Here is an 18,972-nt window from a genome sequence, read left to right as displayed (position 1 = left end):
ATGTATCGCAGAGCATAACACCAATACAGGCTGCGTATTCTGGAGCGCGTGGCCTGGGAGGCGAGGAACAGCTTGTGTTTTACACTGGAGTGGACAGTTCTGTGGTTCTCGAACGGGAATACAGCTCTCACACAACGGTGGCTGGCTATTGGACTGAATTTCTGTCCTCTGTCCAACCGTAGACAGATCATGTGTAAACCAAATGGTAACAATAACCTAAGAGAGCCGTCGAATCTCAGCCTCTCTTCTTCTGACATCAAGCAGCTCAGGTTGCCCAGTTCAGGAAGGGAAAAGAAAAAGTCAAGTGGAGTAGAAATGTAAACAGGACTAAAGGTGGCCACAAGGTGGAGCTGTGCACACTGGTTCATTACAGATACAAGTGAGAAAACATGAAGTTTGCCAGTGATTCCATTGAAGTACCGGTGGAGGACACACTCCAAAGCCCAGGGAAGTCAATGAGAGAGTATTTACATTGACTTCAATGGGGTTGGGATCAGGTCTTTAAAGAGTAAATCAAAGAACACCCATTAAGAACAAAAGAGGGCTTGAACCAGATTATATTTTAAAACGCTCGTATATTTTCTTTTTTTTCCTCTTTTTTTCCTCTTTTTTTTTTTTTTTTTACAATTCTAATACAATTGTTCATCAAAATACTGGCGTTTCCAGCAGCATTTTGTGTGTGTGTGAACAATAATATACGGTAGTGATTTCACAGTAAAACAGACCTGCAGGAACGCCGGATAAACATGACAAGAGACCAAAAAAATTTTTTTTTCAGAAGTGGTGGGGGAAAGAATAAAAAGTCCATTAAAAAAAATATTTCCAAAGAGATTTCATAGAAAGCCTTTAAAACACTGTCAATTTTTTCTCCCTCTCATTCAGGTTTCCGTCCCTTTGGTGGAACATCTATACAGAGAGAAAGAGTTTACAACAATCTCTATAGAAGCAGAAATAAAACAAAGAATATGTAAGGGATAAAATTACATTTGTACAAAAATAGATTTTTTAAACTTTATTGATGATTTAGATATTTTTTCCTTATCTTCTTTTTTATTTATTTCTGTTTTTTTATTTTTGTAATTCTTTCTACATTTTATTTTATTTTAGCTATGCACCCCATAGCTAAGGCATCTCTCGCTAAGTGTTGGGAATTGCTAAAGCTATTTTAGTCAAATCACCTGCTTCTAAAAAAAAAAAAAAATAGCATCTTAAAATAGATGCATTTCCTTTGTCTTGAGTTATAAAGATCCGGTCTTGGTGCAAGCCAATCCAGAAGGGGTTCTGATACAATGTACTTGCTTACATGAAGCAAAAATGTATGAGAAAAAAAAAAGAATCAAATTAAAGAAAACAAAAAGTCTGTAATTGCTACGGTTATAATATATGTATATGTGAGTGAGGATATTTATACAGTGTATATATCTACAGTACATACATGTATACACACACACATATGTATCAACTTAAAATAGATCATGCACTCTGGTCACTGATGGGGACATCATCAGCTATTTAGCCACAGCTGGTAACAGGGGCCAGCTACAAGGTCACATGTCTCCATCCTTGACCCCACTTCGACCACCACCATTTAGGATTGTCCTCAAAGAGTGCCAAAATGTTGACTGGGAGATCGGTGGTCAGGTGTGGTTCCTTTGGTCCTGCTCTGATGATGAAGAACCAGCCTTTGTTCATTTGCTGATTACAAACATTTAAGTTCCTCTTGCCCTTTGGAAAAGAGCAAATCACTTCAGGGCTGCTGAACAGTCCAGGTAGAAGGTTGTGTCAGCTTTGCTGTTGGATGTGTGCCACTTAACCCGCACTGGTTTCAACGGGCTGATGGGTGGTGGCAGTGTGGGAAGGGATGAGCAGGCAAAGAGTCAAAGGATGGGTGGCTGAATATATTCTTCAGTTACGCAAGTGGGCTGCAGTCTGTTCCAAAGAAATATACGACTCAGAGAGACTGGATCTTACAGTTCACTGGAGAACTCCAGGGACTGGGGGTGTAGCCAATTTGCTTTTCCAGTCCTGGACCTTTGAGACAAAACCAATCTGATGTATTACTTTTCCCCCGCCGCAGACTTCTCTGGGTTTAGGCTGGAACGTTCCCCTTCAACGGATGTGACGCAGATTTGAGTTGAAACCGCTGTCTAAAGGTTGAAAGTGCAGAGATCAGCTTGGCTGCCAGGAACCATGGGGCCAGTTACACTGTATGTTGCCTAAGTATACAGTACATGTATGTTTTCAAGGCCTTTCGCGCAAATAGTTCCGCAGTGAAGGTTTTACATTAAGTGGGTGTTTGGGAGTTAGGGTTTGGGGGAGAAGAAAGTGGGGGGAAGATGCAACGGCTTCTTAAGGAAACATCCTAAAATGCACATTGATTTAAGCTCAGTTTGTTCCAGGATCCAGTGGAAACACACACACAAGGCAGCGAAGAACATCCAGTGTGGCAGGTGGGTGGCTGAAGAGCTGATGTTTGTGCTATCTTTAGAAAATTAAAGATTGTCCCACCAAACAAATATAATAATAATAAAAAAAACCAACCAAGAATTAAAAAATAAATCACCTTAATCGAACCAGATTTTGCGAGAATACTAATGTCTGGTTAAGTAAAAGTCCTAGCTCTCTAGTGAATAATGTGCCTTTCCTTTTTTACCCATGTATCACCTCTTCAAACAAGCATGTATTATAGTTATAATAATTATAATGATGAGGAGGGGGAAAAAAACCAACGTGAAGGAAGATACAAATGAAGGAGTCAATTAAATCCAAGTAAAAGCAGGTCACTTTAAGGCTGCTGCTGCTGCAAAAGTCACAGAGCCCATGTGGGCTTCTGTGTCACTGCAGCTGGGGAACAAGCAGGGTCGGGAACATTTGGGTTGGCATTTGATTTTGGTAACTGTCGCTTGCAGGTCCTGAAATGGGTCGTTCATGTTTGTTCAGGGTAAAATACGTTCCTACAAATGCTGCCTCGACTCCCTGGGGGCCAGATCTTCAGCTGGTACAAATCACCATAGCCCCCACTGACGTCAATGCAGCTCTGCCAATCTGCACCAGTTGAAGATCTGTCTCTATCTCTGCTGAAACACCCCTCAAAATTAAAAAGAACCTCATGCTCCATGCTTAGGAGGCATTATTATTATTATTCTCATTTTAAAGAAAGGAAAACCAAGGCACAGAAACGTGCCCAAGGTTATGCAACAAGTCACTGGCAGGAGTCCTGACTGCCAAACCGCCTGCTGTAACTGCTGGATGATACTTCATCTTTACAGTATTCTGCAGGGATGCTCAAGTTTCTAATACTGGTACTGCAGTGTTTGACGCTATTGCTCTAGGATACTGTACTATTTATTTACTGAAGAGCTGGGGAAGCCGTTTAGACTCAGATGTAGTTCTACATTAATGTGGGTGAGATGTGCTGAATGCTCATTAGATCGCAGCTCTGCCCACCTTTCCCCAGGGGGGCTCAGAAGTCGTCATCCCCCCCGCACAAGTCCGTCTTTGGCCTAAACCAGCCCCTGTTCCCTAGCTCCTTCTGACGGCTGATGAAAAGCTGGCTAAGAGCTCACATTTGCAACCTAGAAAAACAAACAGCAACGCAGACTTCCAGTCCCAACACAGCTCCTTTCAAGCATCCAATTGAAAAAAAAGGGGGTTCTGCCCAATGGAGATAAACAAGAGTAAAGGTTTATTACAGTGCTAGGTTCAATGGGCTCTTTAATAAAGCACTCTGATATTCTCGGGCAAGCAGGCTCTAGGCAGACATAACAACACATAATCCAGGCTTCTTAGACTCCTAAAATGTTTAAACACCTGAGATTCAGTAGCAATGACAGGGATGGTGATCCAAAATGCTGGTTAAAAAATAACCATGATGCTTTTGGGCTCAGATCCCATGTGCCAGCCTGGTGGGAAGTTTACAGGTACCCGCAATCCCCTGCTGACCGCTCTCTCACGCTTCCGATGGAAATGCATAGACCATGATGGTCCACGTTGGCATCCTCTAGATAACTATGTTCTCTTGCCTTGTTTCCTTGGCAAATTCTTCCAGGACGAAGCTGTTTAATAATATTTTCAGCAGCGCCCAGGCTGCCAAAGAAACGCAGCCAAAACACGTTCCCTGCCTCTGTGGAGTTGACACTTCAGGCTGGCCTGGGGGTCAGTTATGACCTGAAATCCTTGTTTAACTACAAGATGGCCTTATTAGCTGATGGAATTTGAACTGCCAGCATGTTTGGAAAGTGGGCAGCAGCTGCAAGATTGAGTACCAACCATGCCTCTGAATGAACACAGGTAATAGCCCAGGGTTGGATTTGCTTGATCACACTTGACTGAGACACAAAGCAGCTATTTAAAGAGCCAGTTGTAACGAATGGGGCAGGAGAAGAAAGTTTTGGACGCTAATAATTAGTCATTTTAAAGCACAAACCAAATAAAAGTAGCAGGGAAGTCCCTGGTAGGGAGCCAACTGCAGGCATCTCGTTCTTGGCTTGGCCCAAATGCTCCTTTCGTGTGTTAAGAATAGCTACTTTCCTCTGAAAAAAAATCAGCAAGATACTTCATTGTTTCTTCTGCTTTTCCTTTTAATTTGTTTTCTAGCTTGGCCTCAGGCGACACCTGGCTGATTCGCTGCCCCCTAAGAAGCCTGAGGACGTTCCCCAGAGTTTGTGCAGTGCTGTGTTTTGGCAAATGCACAGGGATTAAGTGAGAAACCAGCAGTCTGTTAAAAAAAAACAAAACAAAAAAACTGATCCACCTTCCCCACACATTTTTTAAAGCGTCTCCTGCTGCCTGGGACAATCAGCCAACAGGCTGAAGAGCTGGAAAAATCTGTAAAAGTGAGATCCAGCAGACTGTGAAATAACCTCCCTACTCAGGGAAGTGGTGGAGTCCTGGTTGTTCAGGTCATTTCAAACTGGACTGGACTGGACAGAATTCTGGGGAATAGACTGTAGGGAACGATCCTGCTTTCTAATGAATGGGCTAGATAAGATCTTATTAGTATCTCTGATCAGCAAGTAATTGCTCCTCAGTGGTTGTGTTTCTAGGATCAAAGCATTTAGGGAAGTACCTAAAAACCCACCAGCCACCTTGCTGTCCAAGAGATCAGAGATTTTTGACAGGTTTCAGAGATTTTTGAGTGATCAAGCTAAAGTTACTGCATTTTTGTTTCCTGGCTAAAGCAGAATTTTTATAATACAGCTTCCCTCAGAATTACCACAGAAACATGGAATATCAGCCAAAGGTACTGCAAAGGTAAGTAGCCCCTTCAGTGCTCCCTGCTGTTCTTGAATATCTCCCCAGGCATGGCAAAGGTTTCCTGCCCGGGCCCTTCCAAAATGGAGGTGTTCCTGAATGCTCATCACATGTTGTTCTAAGAAAATGGTGCAAGAGTCCAATGGAGAAAGCAAAAGGGTTTTTTGCGGGGGGAGCATGAGGGAATTTCTTTGAAATCTCTATCCTGAGATGGTAAATTTAATATTTAACCAGAAAATGGAAAATCACCTTTTTGGCCACTAGGACAGAGCTGCAGCCCCATTTCCTGATCCCTGTGGGGAGCACCAAATCACCCACAAAAAATCAATAACTAGAGCAGACGGGGAAGCGTTTTGGGGAAGGCACAGCCCTCACTTCACCAATCAATCTCACCAATTAAGTGCTGCCCTAAGGCCCAATTTATCATTGCCTGGCACCCTGTGCAGTCATCTACACCCATGCTGCCAAATCGTCAGATGAGGGTGGTAACATTTTGCACTGGTGTCAATGATTTGCAAAACGGTGATGAATTGGGCCCTATCGACGTGCACGTGAGCTGAAGAATCGGTTATTCGCACCACTCTGCCATCAGTCCTACTGCCAGGCAAACTGGCTCTCCCAGAAGCCCTGACAATCTAACATCAACCAGTTTGCTTGGCCTGATTGAGCAAGTGTGCGTGGACACCAGAATGTGAAATGCACATAGCGTTATGGGTCATGACGAATGCCTGCGTGTTAAGGGAGAGGTAGGGATCCCAGTAAGACTCTTAGGAGGGAGTGGGAATTGGAATCACTGCAGCCTTAAAGCAACCGCTACAGACTTGTGCAATCCGGATGGTTCGTGTTTTGATTGGCTAGCTCCACAACTGAGAGAACAGTCATCTTTGGAAAAATCATGACACGCTGTTGCTTTTCCAGAAGGAAAGCAGGGCACTGAAGTCACCGCCGTCCACACTGCCCTCCACACACAGAGGGGGGCTCAGTCTCTCGGTGTGACTGGTCATCTCTCCGTTCAGGTCATTAGTTTGGGGAGGGTGAAGGGGATAAGCGATCAATCGCACAATCCCCTGCTTTTCATTTAAAAGAGAAGGCTCTGCAAAAAATGCTCATTTGTGACATGGCAGGGGCCATTCCAGAGCGGCTTTCCTCGAGAGAAGTAAATACTAATTGTTAGAAACCAAAAATATATATTCTTTCCTCTTTCAAAAACTCCATCCTCTGAAAATATCCAGCTGTGGGTAAGCAGGATTAAACCACTCCCCCAGTCCATCCAAACCCCAGCAGCTCAGAGTTCCTATGGGTGGGATCAACCCCGCTGCCTGCTTCCAACCAATCATCTCAGCCACATGCAGAAATCCAAACCCAACTACGGCAGGGGCAGACAGGGAGCTGAGAAGCCTGGCCTTCAGTTTGGCTTCAAACTCAGGTGTGCCAGGAGGCGGAGCAGGGGGGTTGTTTGCTTCTGAAACGCTACATCCCACCTCTCTACATCTAAAATAGTAAAACAATCGTCAGCCCCTTCGATGCAGCGGTGACAAAATGAGCAGAAGTCAGTGTGACGAGGAGGCAAGGGCCAGCGGGGTGTCACCCTGGGTCAGACAGAGAAGAGCGGATGGGGTCTCTGGCACTGGGGAGAGGGAGGAGGAAGAGGAAGAGTGGAGGTGGGAGGAGGCTGCTGAGGCCCCTGCTGGGTGAAGGGACTGACCCAGCTGAGATTCTCTATGTCATTTGGTGGGGTGCTTCCAGCATCTCCATCAAGAAGGTGTCGATGGGCGTGTCTCCTATTAGCTTGAAGAAGAACAGGTGCTCCAGGCATTTCAGGCCAATGGATCGGAGGGCGGGGAGGCGAAGCAAGAGTTTTGCAAACCTGCAGGGGGGAGCAAGAGTGAAGAAGAGAACATGGTTAGACCCCTCACACTCAGCTGGTGTTGTCTATCGGATTCAGAGGCGCAGTGCAGCATGGAAGGGAGAGCTCGCATGGCTCCTGTGAACATTCCTGGTAGAGATGGGTCTAGTCCAAGCACAGGTCACCCTTTAGGTTGGACCTCTCTCTAGTTACTGGAAGTCACATGGCTAAATCCCCCATGGACTCCGGACACCGAGAAGTTACCAACTGACTCTCTCCCCTGCGGGACATCCAATCAAGGTAAACAATGACAACAGTCTGCGGTTACCAGAAGTGAAATAGGGTAGAGGGAATCTCTCCCTCTGGGGTGTTGGGTTTGCATTTGGCAGCACTCTGTGTACAGCCATTTAAGTCATTTTCCTGTTGTCGTTTGTGTGAGTCTTACACAATAGTAGGGGAGAGAAGAAACATATTGCGGCAGGGCAGCAGTCAGTGGAGACAACACATCAGCATCTGGCCCTCTTTTCTTTCCCCTTTAGATATAGGAAAATGTGACTGTAAAAGCACAGAAACCAGCCAGGGGGGCTGGGGTGACTTTTTACTCATTTCATGAAACTGACTAGAATTCAGCCTGACTGCATCCCCTTAATGAAGTAATACGGCAACTCACCATAGCCAGCAGTGCCACAAGTCACTCTTCACACATATCCCCAGATAGGTACCCTGCTTCAACTGCTCTCTGCCTTCGGGACCCGCTGGCAAAGCGGAACTGTGGGCTGAGGGGCACTATACCCGGGGTGAATCAAATGGAAGATGGTAGCATCTTCTCAAGCAAGGGGTTGAAGTTGGAGCTCAGACTTGCCCCCCCAGGTAAAGACTCCACTGTGCCAGGGCAGGTGTTAAAACACAGCCCCTCCTCCTCTCGCTGGGGTGGGTAAGCAGCTCCCACTTCTCTTTGGCTGGTGTTTTGGAAACTGCCCATCTACTTTATCCACCGGCTAAAAGGAGCTCTCTCCCTCAGCTTAGTCCCGCAGAGGTGCTTTTCCTGTTGTGCCCACGATGCTTTAAAAAAATTGCTGACAAGCAACGAGTGCTGCATTCACATACGAGGGCTTTGATGCTTCATGGGAAAGACTTTCAAACCACAGGACAAACAGCGTTTGGCACTGAGGGACACTCAAAACCAGAGCAGGATCACGGGTTTAAGGAGCTGGCTCTGCGGCCTCAAAAGCTCCCCAGCAGTGGGGGACAGACAGGCCCTGGTGATTTTCAGCAAAACTCTGGATGTGAGAGGACCTCCCCCACCCCCCACCGTCGCCCACAAGGCTGGCCAGCAGCTCTGGGGAAGGCTGTGCTCTGCCTGCCCTGAATCGAGAGTCCAGTGGAGAGGAGCCAGCTGGTGGGGAATACACTCCAGGCACCAGTGATCCAGAGTGAAGAGAGGAGGCCAGGAGCTCCCTTTAGCTGCAATATGGCTTCTCAATGTGATGTGGATTTTGACCCCAGGGCAAACAATGGGACTCACCTGCAATTCCTGTTCCTTTGGGTTAATAGGCTCAGGCCCAATGAGCTAGGAATTGCATAGGGCGCAGATACAGAACTGTCTCTCCAGAGACCCTTCTCCACCCCCACCGCCACAGCGGCTCCATGAGATCTCTGCTCAGCTCATTTGGCTCCCCCTCCCCCCACCCCGCTACACCCCATTGCGCTTTGGATGAATGTTTTTAAAAAATTCCTATCAATAATAGAGAATGTCTTTATTTATTTATTTGTATTGTCCCCATGCAAGCAGGGCTTCAAAATAAGCAACGCAGTTTCAAGGCTGGAGCTGGGCCAGGGAAAGGAGTGTGTGTGTGTTGGGGGGGAGGACAAGGACTGTGTGCTCGTGTGTGTGTGTGTGTGTGTGTGTGTGTATTTGCTGAGCTGGAAAGAGCAGTGGGACAAGGGCCAGAAAAAACAAATCAGACCTGCCATCCCATCCAGGAAATTTCACTCTAAACCAAACCAGATGATGGTTGCAGCCTTCGGATACATTTAACCATGAGATAACCAGCCCACCGCGCAATGCACCAGACCTGGGGCTGGGCCAGGAGAGAAGGGAGCTGATTGTGTGAGGCTGCTTCGTGTCACGTACACACCAAGCCCTCCCTGCTAGAGCAGCACAAGGAGGCTGGGGCTCAGTTATGTTTGGCCTTGGAACGTTTCCCTTAGCCTGGCTGTTGTGAAGGAGTTGCTTATTTGGTGCACGAGCATTTACACTATTCTTGTGAGCCCAGTTCCTAGAGTACAATATTTATTCATAGTCTTGCAGGAAGGGCATCTGAAACTCACCAGTGGACTGTCTAGTCGCTGGTAGTGCCTACTGTGAGATGATCCAGTAAATCGCCCACAAAGAATTCAACTGTCCATTGTTCTACCAGGGGAGGAATTTCTTCCTGACCCCAGATGGGAATCACATTGTGTCATTTTTTTAAAAAAAAGTTTATTTTTTTATTTTTAGGGTTGGAAGAGACCTCAGGTGGTCATCTAGTCCAACCCCCCACTCAAAGCAGGACCAACACCAACTAAATCATCCCAGCCAGGGCTTTATCAAGCTGAGCCTTAAAAACCTCAAAGGATGGAGATTCCACCACCTCCCTAGGTAGCCCATTCCAGTGTTTCACCACCCTTCTACTGAAATAGTGTTTCCAAATATCCAACCTGGACCTCCCACACAGCAACTTGAGACCATTGCTCCTTGTTCTGTCATCTGCCACCATTGAGAACAGCCAAGCTCCATCCTCTTTGGAACCCCCCTTCAGGTAGTTGAAGGCTGCTATCAAATCCTCCGTCACTCTTCTCTTCTGCAGACTAAATAAGCCCAGTTCCCTCAGCCTCTCCACATAAGTCATGTGCCCCAGCCCCCTCATCATTTCTGTTGCCCTCCGCTGGACTCTCTCCAATTTGTCCACAACCTTTCTGTAGTGGGGGGCCCAAAACTGGACGCAATACTCCAGGTGTGGCCTCACCAGTGCAGAATAGAGGGGAATAATCACTTCCCTCGATCTCCTGGCAATGCTCCTACTAACGCAGCCCAATATGCCGTTAGCCTTCTTGGCAACAAGGGCACGCTGCTGACTCATATCCAGCTTCTCGTCCACTGTAATCCCCAGGTCCTTTTCTGCAGAACTGCCACTTGGCCAGTCAGTCCCCAGCCTATAGCAGTGCATGGGATTCTTCCGCCCTATTTAGGAATAGAACCCAGGACTCCCGTCCACTGGACTATGGTATCGGTCATCTGATACATTGAATATTTCCTTCCATTTCACGGTGATCACTAGGCGTAGTCCTCAGAGCAGAGAGATCTCCAGTGGAGTCCTCACACCTTAGTCCAGCTGTGTCAAAGCCATTTAGATCTTCATGGGTTTTGGAACAGAGCTAAGTGAAATGGGGTGACCTTGCTTTACAGGGTTTTCTGAGAATATTTGCTTTGGTTTCGATCCAGGTAGGTTCACACCTCCCAAATCTCAGGTTCCAATGAATCCAGAAACTCAGAGCAAAACTTGGTCGCAACTCTGAATCCCACCCCGCTCCCATGAAGTCTGCCCAGATCTGAAGTGCAAACAAAGGAGTAGTGATGAGCACAGGCTGGAAAGTTCAATGTGGATTTTGCACACCTCTCCAAAGACAAGGGATGTTGGCATCTGGGGGTTTGGGTCAGTCCATTGCTGAGGAAGAGGGCCTGATTTTCTAAGGCAGCTCCCATTGTGGCAATTATGGCTGACCACTTATTTCAAACCCAAATGGGAGTTGAGATCTTTTGAAAATTACTACAAAAGTTCAGTCAAAATTGGGTCCAGATTTACTCGAAAGGTGAAATTTACATGAACCTGAGTTGGCTTCAGAGCTGGCAAGAGGATCCAAAACTTAGGTGAGTTGCATGGGATTTTCTGGGCTTCAACCAACCTTTCCTGTCCTTTTCTTCAAGGTTGCCAACCCACCTCCCACCATCCTCCAAACCAAACAGGGCAGGCAATAATATTCACACTATTTTTTAGCCCATTCTAACAATCTTATAAAACACTGCTTGATTACACTCCCAGCAGCCATGGGTCTGAGCCTTGTTTGATCGCACACTGAAAGGGTGCCTCTTGTTTACCCAGCTGCAAAATGGGTAGGTGATCCATTAGGTTAGGGTAGTCAAAGGTGGTCAGACATAATGCTTGCCACTTTGCTCACTTGCGTACTACTGGCTATGGAAACTGATGTGTCTTAAACCGCATCAGCCTGATGAGCCATCCCTGGCTCAGGGCCAACTTTGACTTTTGATATTGAAGTCTAGAACATTGCAACCTCAAAGCAATTTTGGGTTGGCACAATGGCTCTCAATCATTGCATTAATCAGTTACTGTTGTAAGAGGATCCATTTTTTTCTACTGTCCAGCAAAGGAAGCCCAGAAAGCCAGATGAGATGTGAATCCAAATTTCGACACTATTTTGCCATTTTTACTGATATACACATTCCTTAACTGACTTGTACCAACAGGCAATTCACAATGCATTCCTTCATTTTGTTCCTGACCATATCTTAGCTGGAAGTTGCCAACACCAAGCTGTGACTGGGAAAATGCGCCCACTCAATTCTGGAATGATCCAGGAAAGCATTGTGAATTTCACCTCCTGTACCCAGCTGGATTGGGGTTGGGGGAGAGAGAAAGGCGGAGCTTCAACTGAGGCTTTCGCTTCCCAGCAGTGATGCTCATGTGCCACTGAAAATTAACTCCGTGTGTGTCTTGTTTTTTGGTGGTTTATTCTTGGTGGTTTCCCCTGGGGTGCACTCATCCCATTGCTATGTGTTTCTAGTGGCTACAGTAGGGGATCAGAAGGAACACAATGGTTCTTTTCCCGGCACCGACTCACTGCGTGACCTTGTGCAAGTTGCATCACTTCTCTCTGCCTCCATTGGCCATTCAGTAAAACGGGGGTGGTGACACTTCTGCACTTCATAGTGGGGGGCTTGTGAGGCTCCATTGATCAAGCAGGGCAAAATTAACGGTTTAGCTTGAACCGTGTTGCCTCCACTTATACCAGCCGGGAAATGTAGCTCTCAGTCTCCACTTACTCATCTATAAAAGGTTCACATTACCTACCTCTATGATTCTTGCAAATCTTAAGTCTTGTAAAGAGTCTGTGTTCCCCAGACAAAAGGCACTGCTTCCAGTAAGTGCATAGTGTTGTTATTACTTGGAATGGGGAGGGGACGACACTTCTTGTAACCCTTCCCCAGGAGCAGCTTTTGGATGGCACTGCAGACAGGTCTTGTCTAGTACCAAAGAACAGGAGCTTGGTGCCAGCCCTGCCCATGGCAGGCATCCATGCTCAGACACTCACCTTCCAGGCTGGTCGGGGTATTTGTGTTTGCAGTATGCCTCTAGTGACGCGTACACCTTCTCACGCAAAGCCTCCACCTCAGCGGGGTTGGAGAGTCCTTTTGAGTCTGAAACACAGCAAGGACCCTTAGCTGAGACGAAGGCACATTTTGGAGCTCGTTGGACATTTCCAGGATGGAGACAATAGATGAGTGAGGAGTATCAACTGGTGGGCCGCGTACATCCAGAGCCGTCCCCTAATGGCCAGATAAGGGGAATGGATGTCTCCGGTCACTGGTTTGATTCTGGCCTAATTTGGTGGTGACTGAACAGCACTTTAGGGGCACCTAATTGGAGAGGATTGTTTGGTGCCCGCTGTGAAATGAGTCGGGGCTGATGGGGGAGGGTGTTTATCTCAGTTTAGCTCCCAGCAGTCAGGTTGTTGGCTGGCTCAGCACAAAGGCCGAGAGCAGAATGGAAATGGAGACCAAATTGCTCTGCAACCCTAGAATGGAGGGCCCCCCCGTCCAGGCCAGGGTTGTGGTACAGCACTGACGAGCAGTGTGCTGCAGGGGACGGGGAGGGAGACCTGTTTTGATAGTGCTTTCATTCCCCAGCTTCTTTCACAAGCAACAGAACTCAAGTCAGGCAATGGTTGAGCGTCTCTCCCCATTTGGGAAATCAGCATCCCCTTCCGGCCCAGGAAACCAGCTAGCTGGATGAAGGGAGAGAGCCAGAGAACTAGACAGGGGATGGAAACAGGAACTGATGGCCTTCATGGGCCAACTGTGCCTGCTTTTACGCTGTGAGCGAGGAGTGGGGAGGGGAGTTAGGAGGCCATCTATTGTTTCTACCGCAGCCCAATTAATCCCCTGTAAGAAAGAGCTACAAAGAACAGCTCTGGAGCTAGTGTGCTAGTTACATCCTCAGGACGGATACAGCACTTGTGTCAACCCTGCCAGCTCTCTACAAGCCAGAGGGGGAGTTTGTTCTCCGCGTTGATTTAATCCATGGTCTCTTTGCTGAGACTGCCATTAAAGGGGCCGGCTGTACAGCTCCTGGTGGATTTTGCACACTGGGAATTGGATTTTGATTGCCCTAACTCAAAAGCAATAAGGGTCAGCCACTCCAGAGCTGGCCTGGATGGGAAGCAACAGATTCTCCGCTCCATTCCTCAATCCCCGGAGCCACGGGACTCAACCCTCATGTGACAGGAACCCTGTAGTTAGGGGACAAGAGAGGAGCAGGGCCATTTTAAGCCTTGGCCTCCTGGCAGAGGCTGCCAACAAGGGGGACAGTTAGCACCAGCTATGCTGCTAGTGGTTTTTGCACCATGGACACAAGGGAACTGGTCTGAGACCACCGATCTCATTTCATACAGGCCACTGAACTGTCATCGGAGGGTGGCAACTTGTGGTGGCTACCGATCTGGATTGCAAGAGTAAATTAAAATATCTTGAAAGGGTTTAAAAAAAACCAAACAAACATGGCAGAGTTACACTCAAATATTTCCTACTCGGACAAATCCAGTTATGCTGACTAATCTCAGATTTGGCTTTATACCCTTCGATTTATCTATTGTGCTGTGCTGCCGTATTCATCCCTAAAACCTGCGATCGGAATCCCAGCCCCTTTGTGCATCAGTTCAGTGGGTTCTGGGAGAGCTCAAGCGATTGTGCGTCTGACGATGGCTGCTGGACAGATAATCAGCTGTAGGATTTGCTTTGCCTGACTAAGGTTCTATCCTGCCCACTCTGAGCATCTCAAATCCAGCACTTTGGTTCACTCCAGCGATTACGAGCCCTCATCAAAAAGATTTAAGCTCCCCTCAAGCCACTGACTTGTGGTTTTTCCCAAATGCAAACCACAGCAGCAGGGCCAAAAGAAAGCCCTTTTTTTGGCAGCTCCCTATGGGACTTGGTAAGTATCTACATTCCCTAGCTGATCCCTTTGACAATCCCACACCTTCTGCACAGCAAGGCCTAAGTCACTTAGAAGCCTAAATCTCCTTTCAAATGCGACTTAGGTATTTAGGAGCCTAAATCCTATTGACTTTGAATGAGACTGAGGCTCCTAGCTCAGTGTTGCAATGCTGAGTGAACCAATGGCGAATTGCTTTTAAAAATCTGGGCCCTTGTCCACTTTTTTGGAAGGCTGAAAGGACTCCCAAGAGGATATCAATCCAATGATATCCTCGAGCAAATGTGTCATGGGAACCTCTCTAAGACTTTCTCTTTTGCCAGACATGGTCATTCCCAAATTACTGATGGTTAATGAGAAAACTACCACCAACGATCATCAAGGTCTGCTGGAACACGCAGCTATTGGCATGTTAGTTACATGGAGAAATGCCATCCTCAGAGTTGTTTTGTTAGGGATAAATCATCTTAATCTGATGAGCCCTGTGTGTGTGTGTGTGGTGCTGGTTCTCACAAAATCCAACAATTGTGGCCTAGTGAGGGGTTGTATAATACTCCCTATCCAGCTGCTATACGAGCATTTCACATGGATTCAGTTACTAAGTTTTCTAGAGAGTGTTGGGCGCTATACGGAATCAAGAATAATTAACACTGGCCACCATTTTAGTCTTGCCTTGGAAACATCCTTTTTTAGAAGGCAGCTACAAAGTAGTTCTCTAGTTTCAATCCACTTTTGAACCTGTTTGGAGATAACAGAACAGCTTTGACTTTCTGAAATCTCAGATCATTTTGCCTTTGTTGGGCTGCTGGCATAAAACGGTGCAGGACTCCCTGAAGATCAGTTCAGCACTGCCCATTAACACCATCTGAGAATCTGGCCTGTTGGACGCAACTAGGAAAACCCTTGTGACTAAATATGGTCCAAGCAATCTTCCGAAGAAGTGGTATCAGCTAGCTTTTGCGCTGTGCTAAGCTCAATTCCTAGCTACCCTGCGCCTACAAGAGAATCCTAATATCTGTAATGTTTCCTTCTCCCCAGGAGGAAATGCCCCTTAGTCTGACAACAAAATATTATATTCACTTTAGAATAGGTAGATTTAAGATGTGATTATGGCTATTTCTCTAGGCTTTACCTACACCAGCCCTAGATGGAAGGGGGGACTACACATAATACACTGATAGCGTAAACAGGCATATTTATAGCATCACACACTCCCATCCTTGGCACTCCCCCTTGGTTTTCTGTCTCTTCTCTTTCGCCTGGCTCTCATTGTGTTTGGTGCCTAGAGTGATTTGCAGTAGCATTTTACAGTCAATAAAAGAAAGAGCCAAAAGAACAGAGCCCCAGCCAAGCCAAAATTGGGAGATTAAGACAGAGCATCTGAATGTACCAGGGTTGAAGAGGACAATGGCTCGCAGGCAGCCCAGCTCCGTCTTGTCCATCTGCATGTCTCGCATTTTTGACACGAGTTCTGTCAGTACTCTGCAGGGAGACAAAAAATTCCATGGGATCAGCATGAAAAAAAAACAAACCCTGGCCCAGCCCCTCAACTGATGTAATCTTGAGTAGGTCTATTGAAGTCTATGGAACAGTGCCAATATGTGCCTGCTGAAGATTTGCCCCCCTGATCCCTTCTCTCATTCTCCTGTTGCACAAACATAATTCAAGCTGGGTGCCTACGGTTCCTGAGAGACATAGTGAGGACCATAAAGACTATCTTCAGAGCGAGTTTAGTAAGGGGCTCTGACACTGGAGAAAGGCTAAAAAGTAAAAAAGCCAGGTATCCAAAAGCAATTTCCTCCGCTGGTAATTTTTATTGTTCCCTTTCCTCTTATTGCAGGTGTGTTTGCTCAGCTTTTCCTGTGAGATCCTGCAGTGAAGTCAGGATCCCACTCCTATGACCTCACAGGAAATGAATATTGTCACCCAGCTCAGAAGAGGGACGGAAGGAGGCAAAGAGGATGAGATGTCCCTTGGTCGTAACCCAGCTATCTCTGAGAATTATCAAGGGCAGATGATGCAGTCACAATGTGAGTGGTATTCTGAGTAATAACTGGGTCAGACAGTAGGGAAGGCTCACGTTAAAAAGCTTTGCCAAAGCAGTGGATTAAATGCGCCTTAAGAGCAGGAGCGTGGCACCAGCTGGGTATTTTTGGTGCTTTTATGTTGTTCAGAGTGAAAATCAAATATTTTGGTCCAATTAAAGATGAAAAGCACAATAAACAAGCATCCTCTTCATGGCATTAGAGCCAGCTGGCCCCCATGAAAGACGTATTAATTTGCTTTGGGTGAGCAGCTCACACATTATTCCTTGGTGGACATTTCTGTGCGTTTAAAAGGAGAGACTTGAGGTTGCAGCCTGGACCGACGTGGATGGCAAGTTTCCATATGCATAGCACGGCCAATACATCTCAATCCTGGCCATCAGTCCCATCCCCTCAAACCAAACCCCCATGTCACAGCTTTGCCAACAAACCATAGCCCAGACCCGCGGCACTCACTGCTATTCCAGGCTCCCCCGCCCAGGGCTCTGCCAATGCACCTCAGCCTAGAACCCTTCCACAACACCTGGCATCAGCCCCCACCTATCAAAGATGGCGCCGACTCCTGCACTGTGAGCACTGTTCCGATGCACATGGAGGCCAGTGGCCAGGAGAATCCCGTCTTTCACAGCTATGGAACGGTGGGAGAAGGAGGCGATTAGAAGCTCATTCCAGCCTGGAGAGAAGAAACAACGAAGGATGATGGTTAATACCAATGGCTCCCCTACGGCTTTTGGAATCAGTAACGCCACCTCCCAGGCACTAGCCTGCTCCAAGAATCGAGGAGGGGTCATTGCAGAACGGGTCTTGGCCCCACCCGGTTTTCTTTGGGAGCCACCCCTGTTGCAAGAATCCCAAGTTAGATGCCAAATAGTCTATGGAAAGATCCCTTTCCCGGTTGTCGGAGGGGAAACTATGGGAAGAAGCAGTAAAAAGATTTTTAAACAAATCTATTAGGTAGACATTAGGTAACAGAGGCCATCTCCTCTACAAACAAAATGCTTGCATTAGAGCAAGTAATTCCCCTCCCCAAAGTTTCTCTGTACAGACAGCAATTGACCTGTGTATGTGTGTGTAACTACACATACCTAATGTAGCCTAATACCCATGACATGTGTCCAATAAGGAGCTACTACTAAAGTTGTTTCCAAGCAATAACATGCAAAGGAGCTAAGAGCCTGTGATTCAAATGCGTGCTTCTGAAAACTGTTGGGGATATTGTCTGTTTCGGTCCTCTGCTTAGACTGCAAAGCTCTTCAGGGCAGGTACCATCTCCTTGCTCTGGGTTTGTACAGTGCCTAGCACAATGGGGCCCAGGTCGATAACTGGGGCCACCAGACATTATTCCAACACAAATAAATAATGTTTTCCATGTTGTTTTATTTCTTTAAAGTGTAGGTGCTTGTCTTATTAGAAGTTGTCACTGGAAGTCAGGCATCTGTGAAGGTATATAGAATCATAGAATCATAGAATATCAGGGTTGGAAGGGACCTCAGGAGGTCATCTAGTCCAACCCCCTGCTCAAAGCAGGACCAATCCCCAATTAAATCATCCCAGCCAGGGCTTTGTCAAGCCTGACCTTAAAAACTTCTAAGGAAGGAGATTCCACCACCTCCCTAGGTAACGCATTCCAGTGTTTCACCACCCTCCTAGTGAAAAAGTTTTTCCTAATATCCAACTTAAACCTCCCCCACTGCAACTTGAGACCATTACTCCTTGTCCTGTCCTCTTCTACCACTGACAATAGTCTAGAACCATCCTCTCTGGAACCACCTCTCAGGTAGTTGAAAGCAGCTATCAAATCCCCCCTCATTCTTCTCTTCTGCAGACTAAACAATCCCAGTTCCCTCAGCCTCTCCTCATAAGTCATGTGTATATATATTATACCTTCTGTGCTTAGATACTAAGGGGATAGCTACAGCTGGTTAAAAAATATATGTGTGTGTGTGTGTGTGTGTGTGTGTGTGTTGGGGGGGGGGGGATTTCATTAAAAAAATATCCCCAAATTTCCACATTCAAATTTTCATCAAAATATCAAAATTCCGGAATCTCTTCACATGCTCTACCGATGTGTGCCTTGGAAACATCCAGGATGGATAAGAAAAGATGGGTCCGCTAGGAGAACTGGGAGCCAGGACTCTGTGATGCAATTGCTTGGCTCTGCCATTGACTTGCTATGTGACCTTGGATAAGTCACTTCATCTTGTGTGCCTCGGTTTTCTCATCTGTAAAACCGGGCTAACAACCCTGACCTACCTCACAAAGAAGGGGGGAGGCTTACTTGATGTTTGTACATTGCTTTGAGAATCTCAGGTGAAAGGAGCTAGAGAAGTGCAAAGTATCTGATTCCTCATCTGACAGAGCCGCCTATTGGTGAAAGCTGGAGACTCAAATTCTAGTCCCACCTCCAGTCACTGTAATTTACATGCTAATCAGTAGACAAGCCCGTTTCCAAAGAGAGGTGTGTACTGCCCTCTGTTGGCACCCGGATGAACTGCAGCAACATGTCAATAAGCTGGAAAAGCAAAACAGCCACAGAAGAAATTCTTCTCTATTAACCGCC

At 46.7% G+C, this 18,972-nt stretch overlaps 1 protein-coding gene across 4 annotated transcripts in view; it reads right to left on the bottom strand.

The window, feature by feature from the left end:
• Nucleotides 1-611: 611 nt before the first annotated feature.
• Nucleotides 612-18,972, bottom strand: part of RXRA (retinoid X receptor alpha) — a 225,121-nt gene continuing 206,760 nt past the window's right edge. For all 4 annotated transcript variants that reach the window (XM_084650506.1, XM_084650508.1, XM_084650509.1 and 1 more), the window contains 4 exons: nucleotides 16,953-17,085; nucleotides 15,758-15,849; nucleotides 12,470-12,575; nucleotides 612-7,120 (listed from right to left, as the gene is read on the bottom strand). In XM_084650506.1, coding sequence (XP_084506632.1) covers nucleotides 6,973-7,120; nucleotides 12,470-12,575; nucleotides 15,758-15,849; nucleotides 16,953-17,085 — 479 coding nt within the window. In that variant the 3' untranslated portion in view covers nucleotides 612-6,972. The remainder of the gene's footprint in view (nucleotides 7,121-12,469; nucleotides 12,576-15,757; nucleotides 15,850-16,952; nucleotides 17,086-18,972) is intronic.

The sequence above is a fragment of the Lepidochelys olivacea genome (assembly GCF_965140295.1).
Source record: "Lepidochelys olivacea isolate rLepOli2 genome assembly, chromosome: 16".
Lineage (NCBI taxonomy): Eukaryota > Metazoa > Chordata > Testudines > Cheloniidae > Lepidochelys > Lepidochelys olivacea.
The sequence above is the reverse complement of the archived record's forward strand: the minus strand, read 5'-3'. Positions and strand labels throughout refer to the sequence as shown.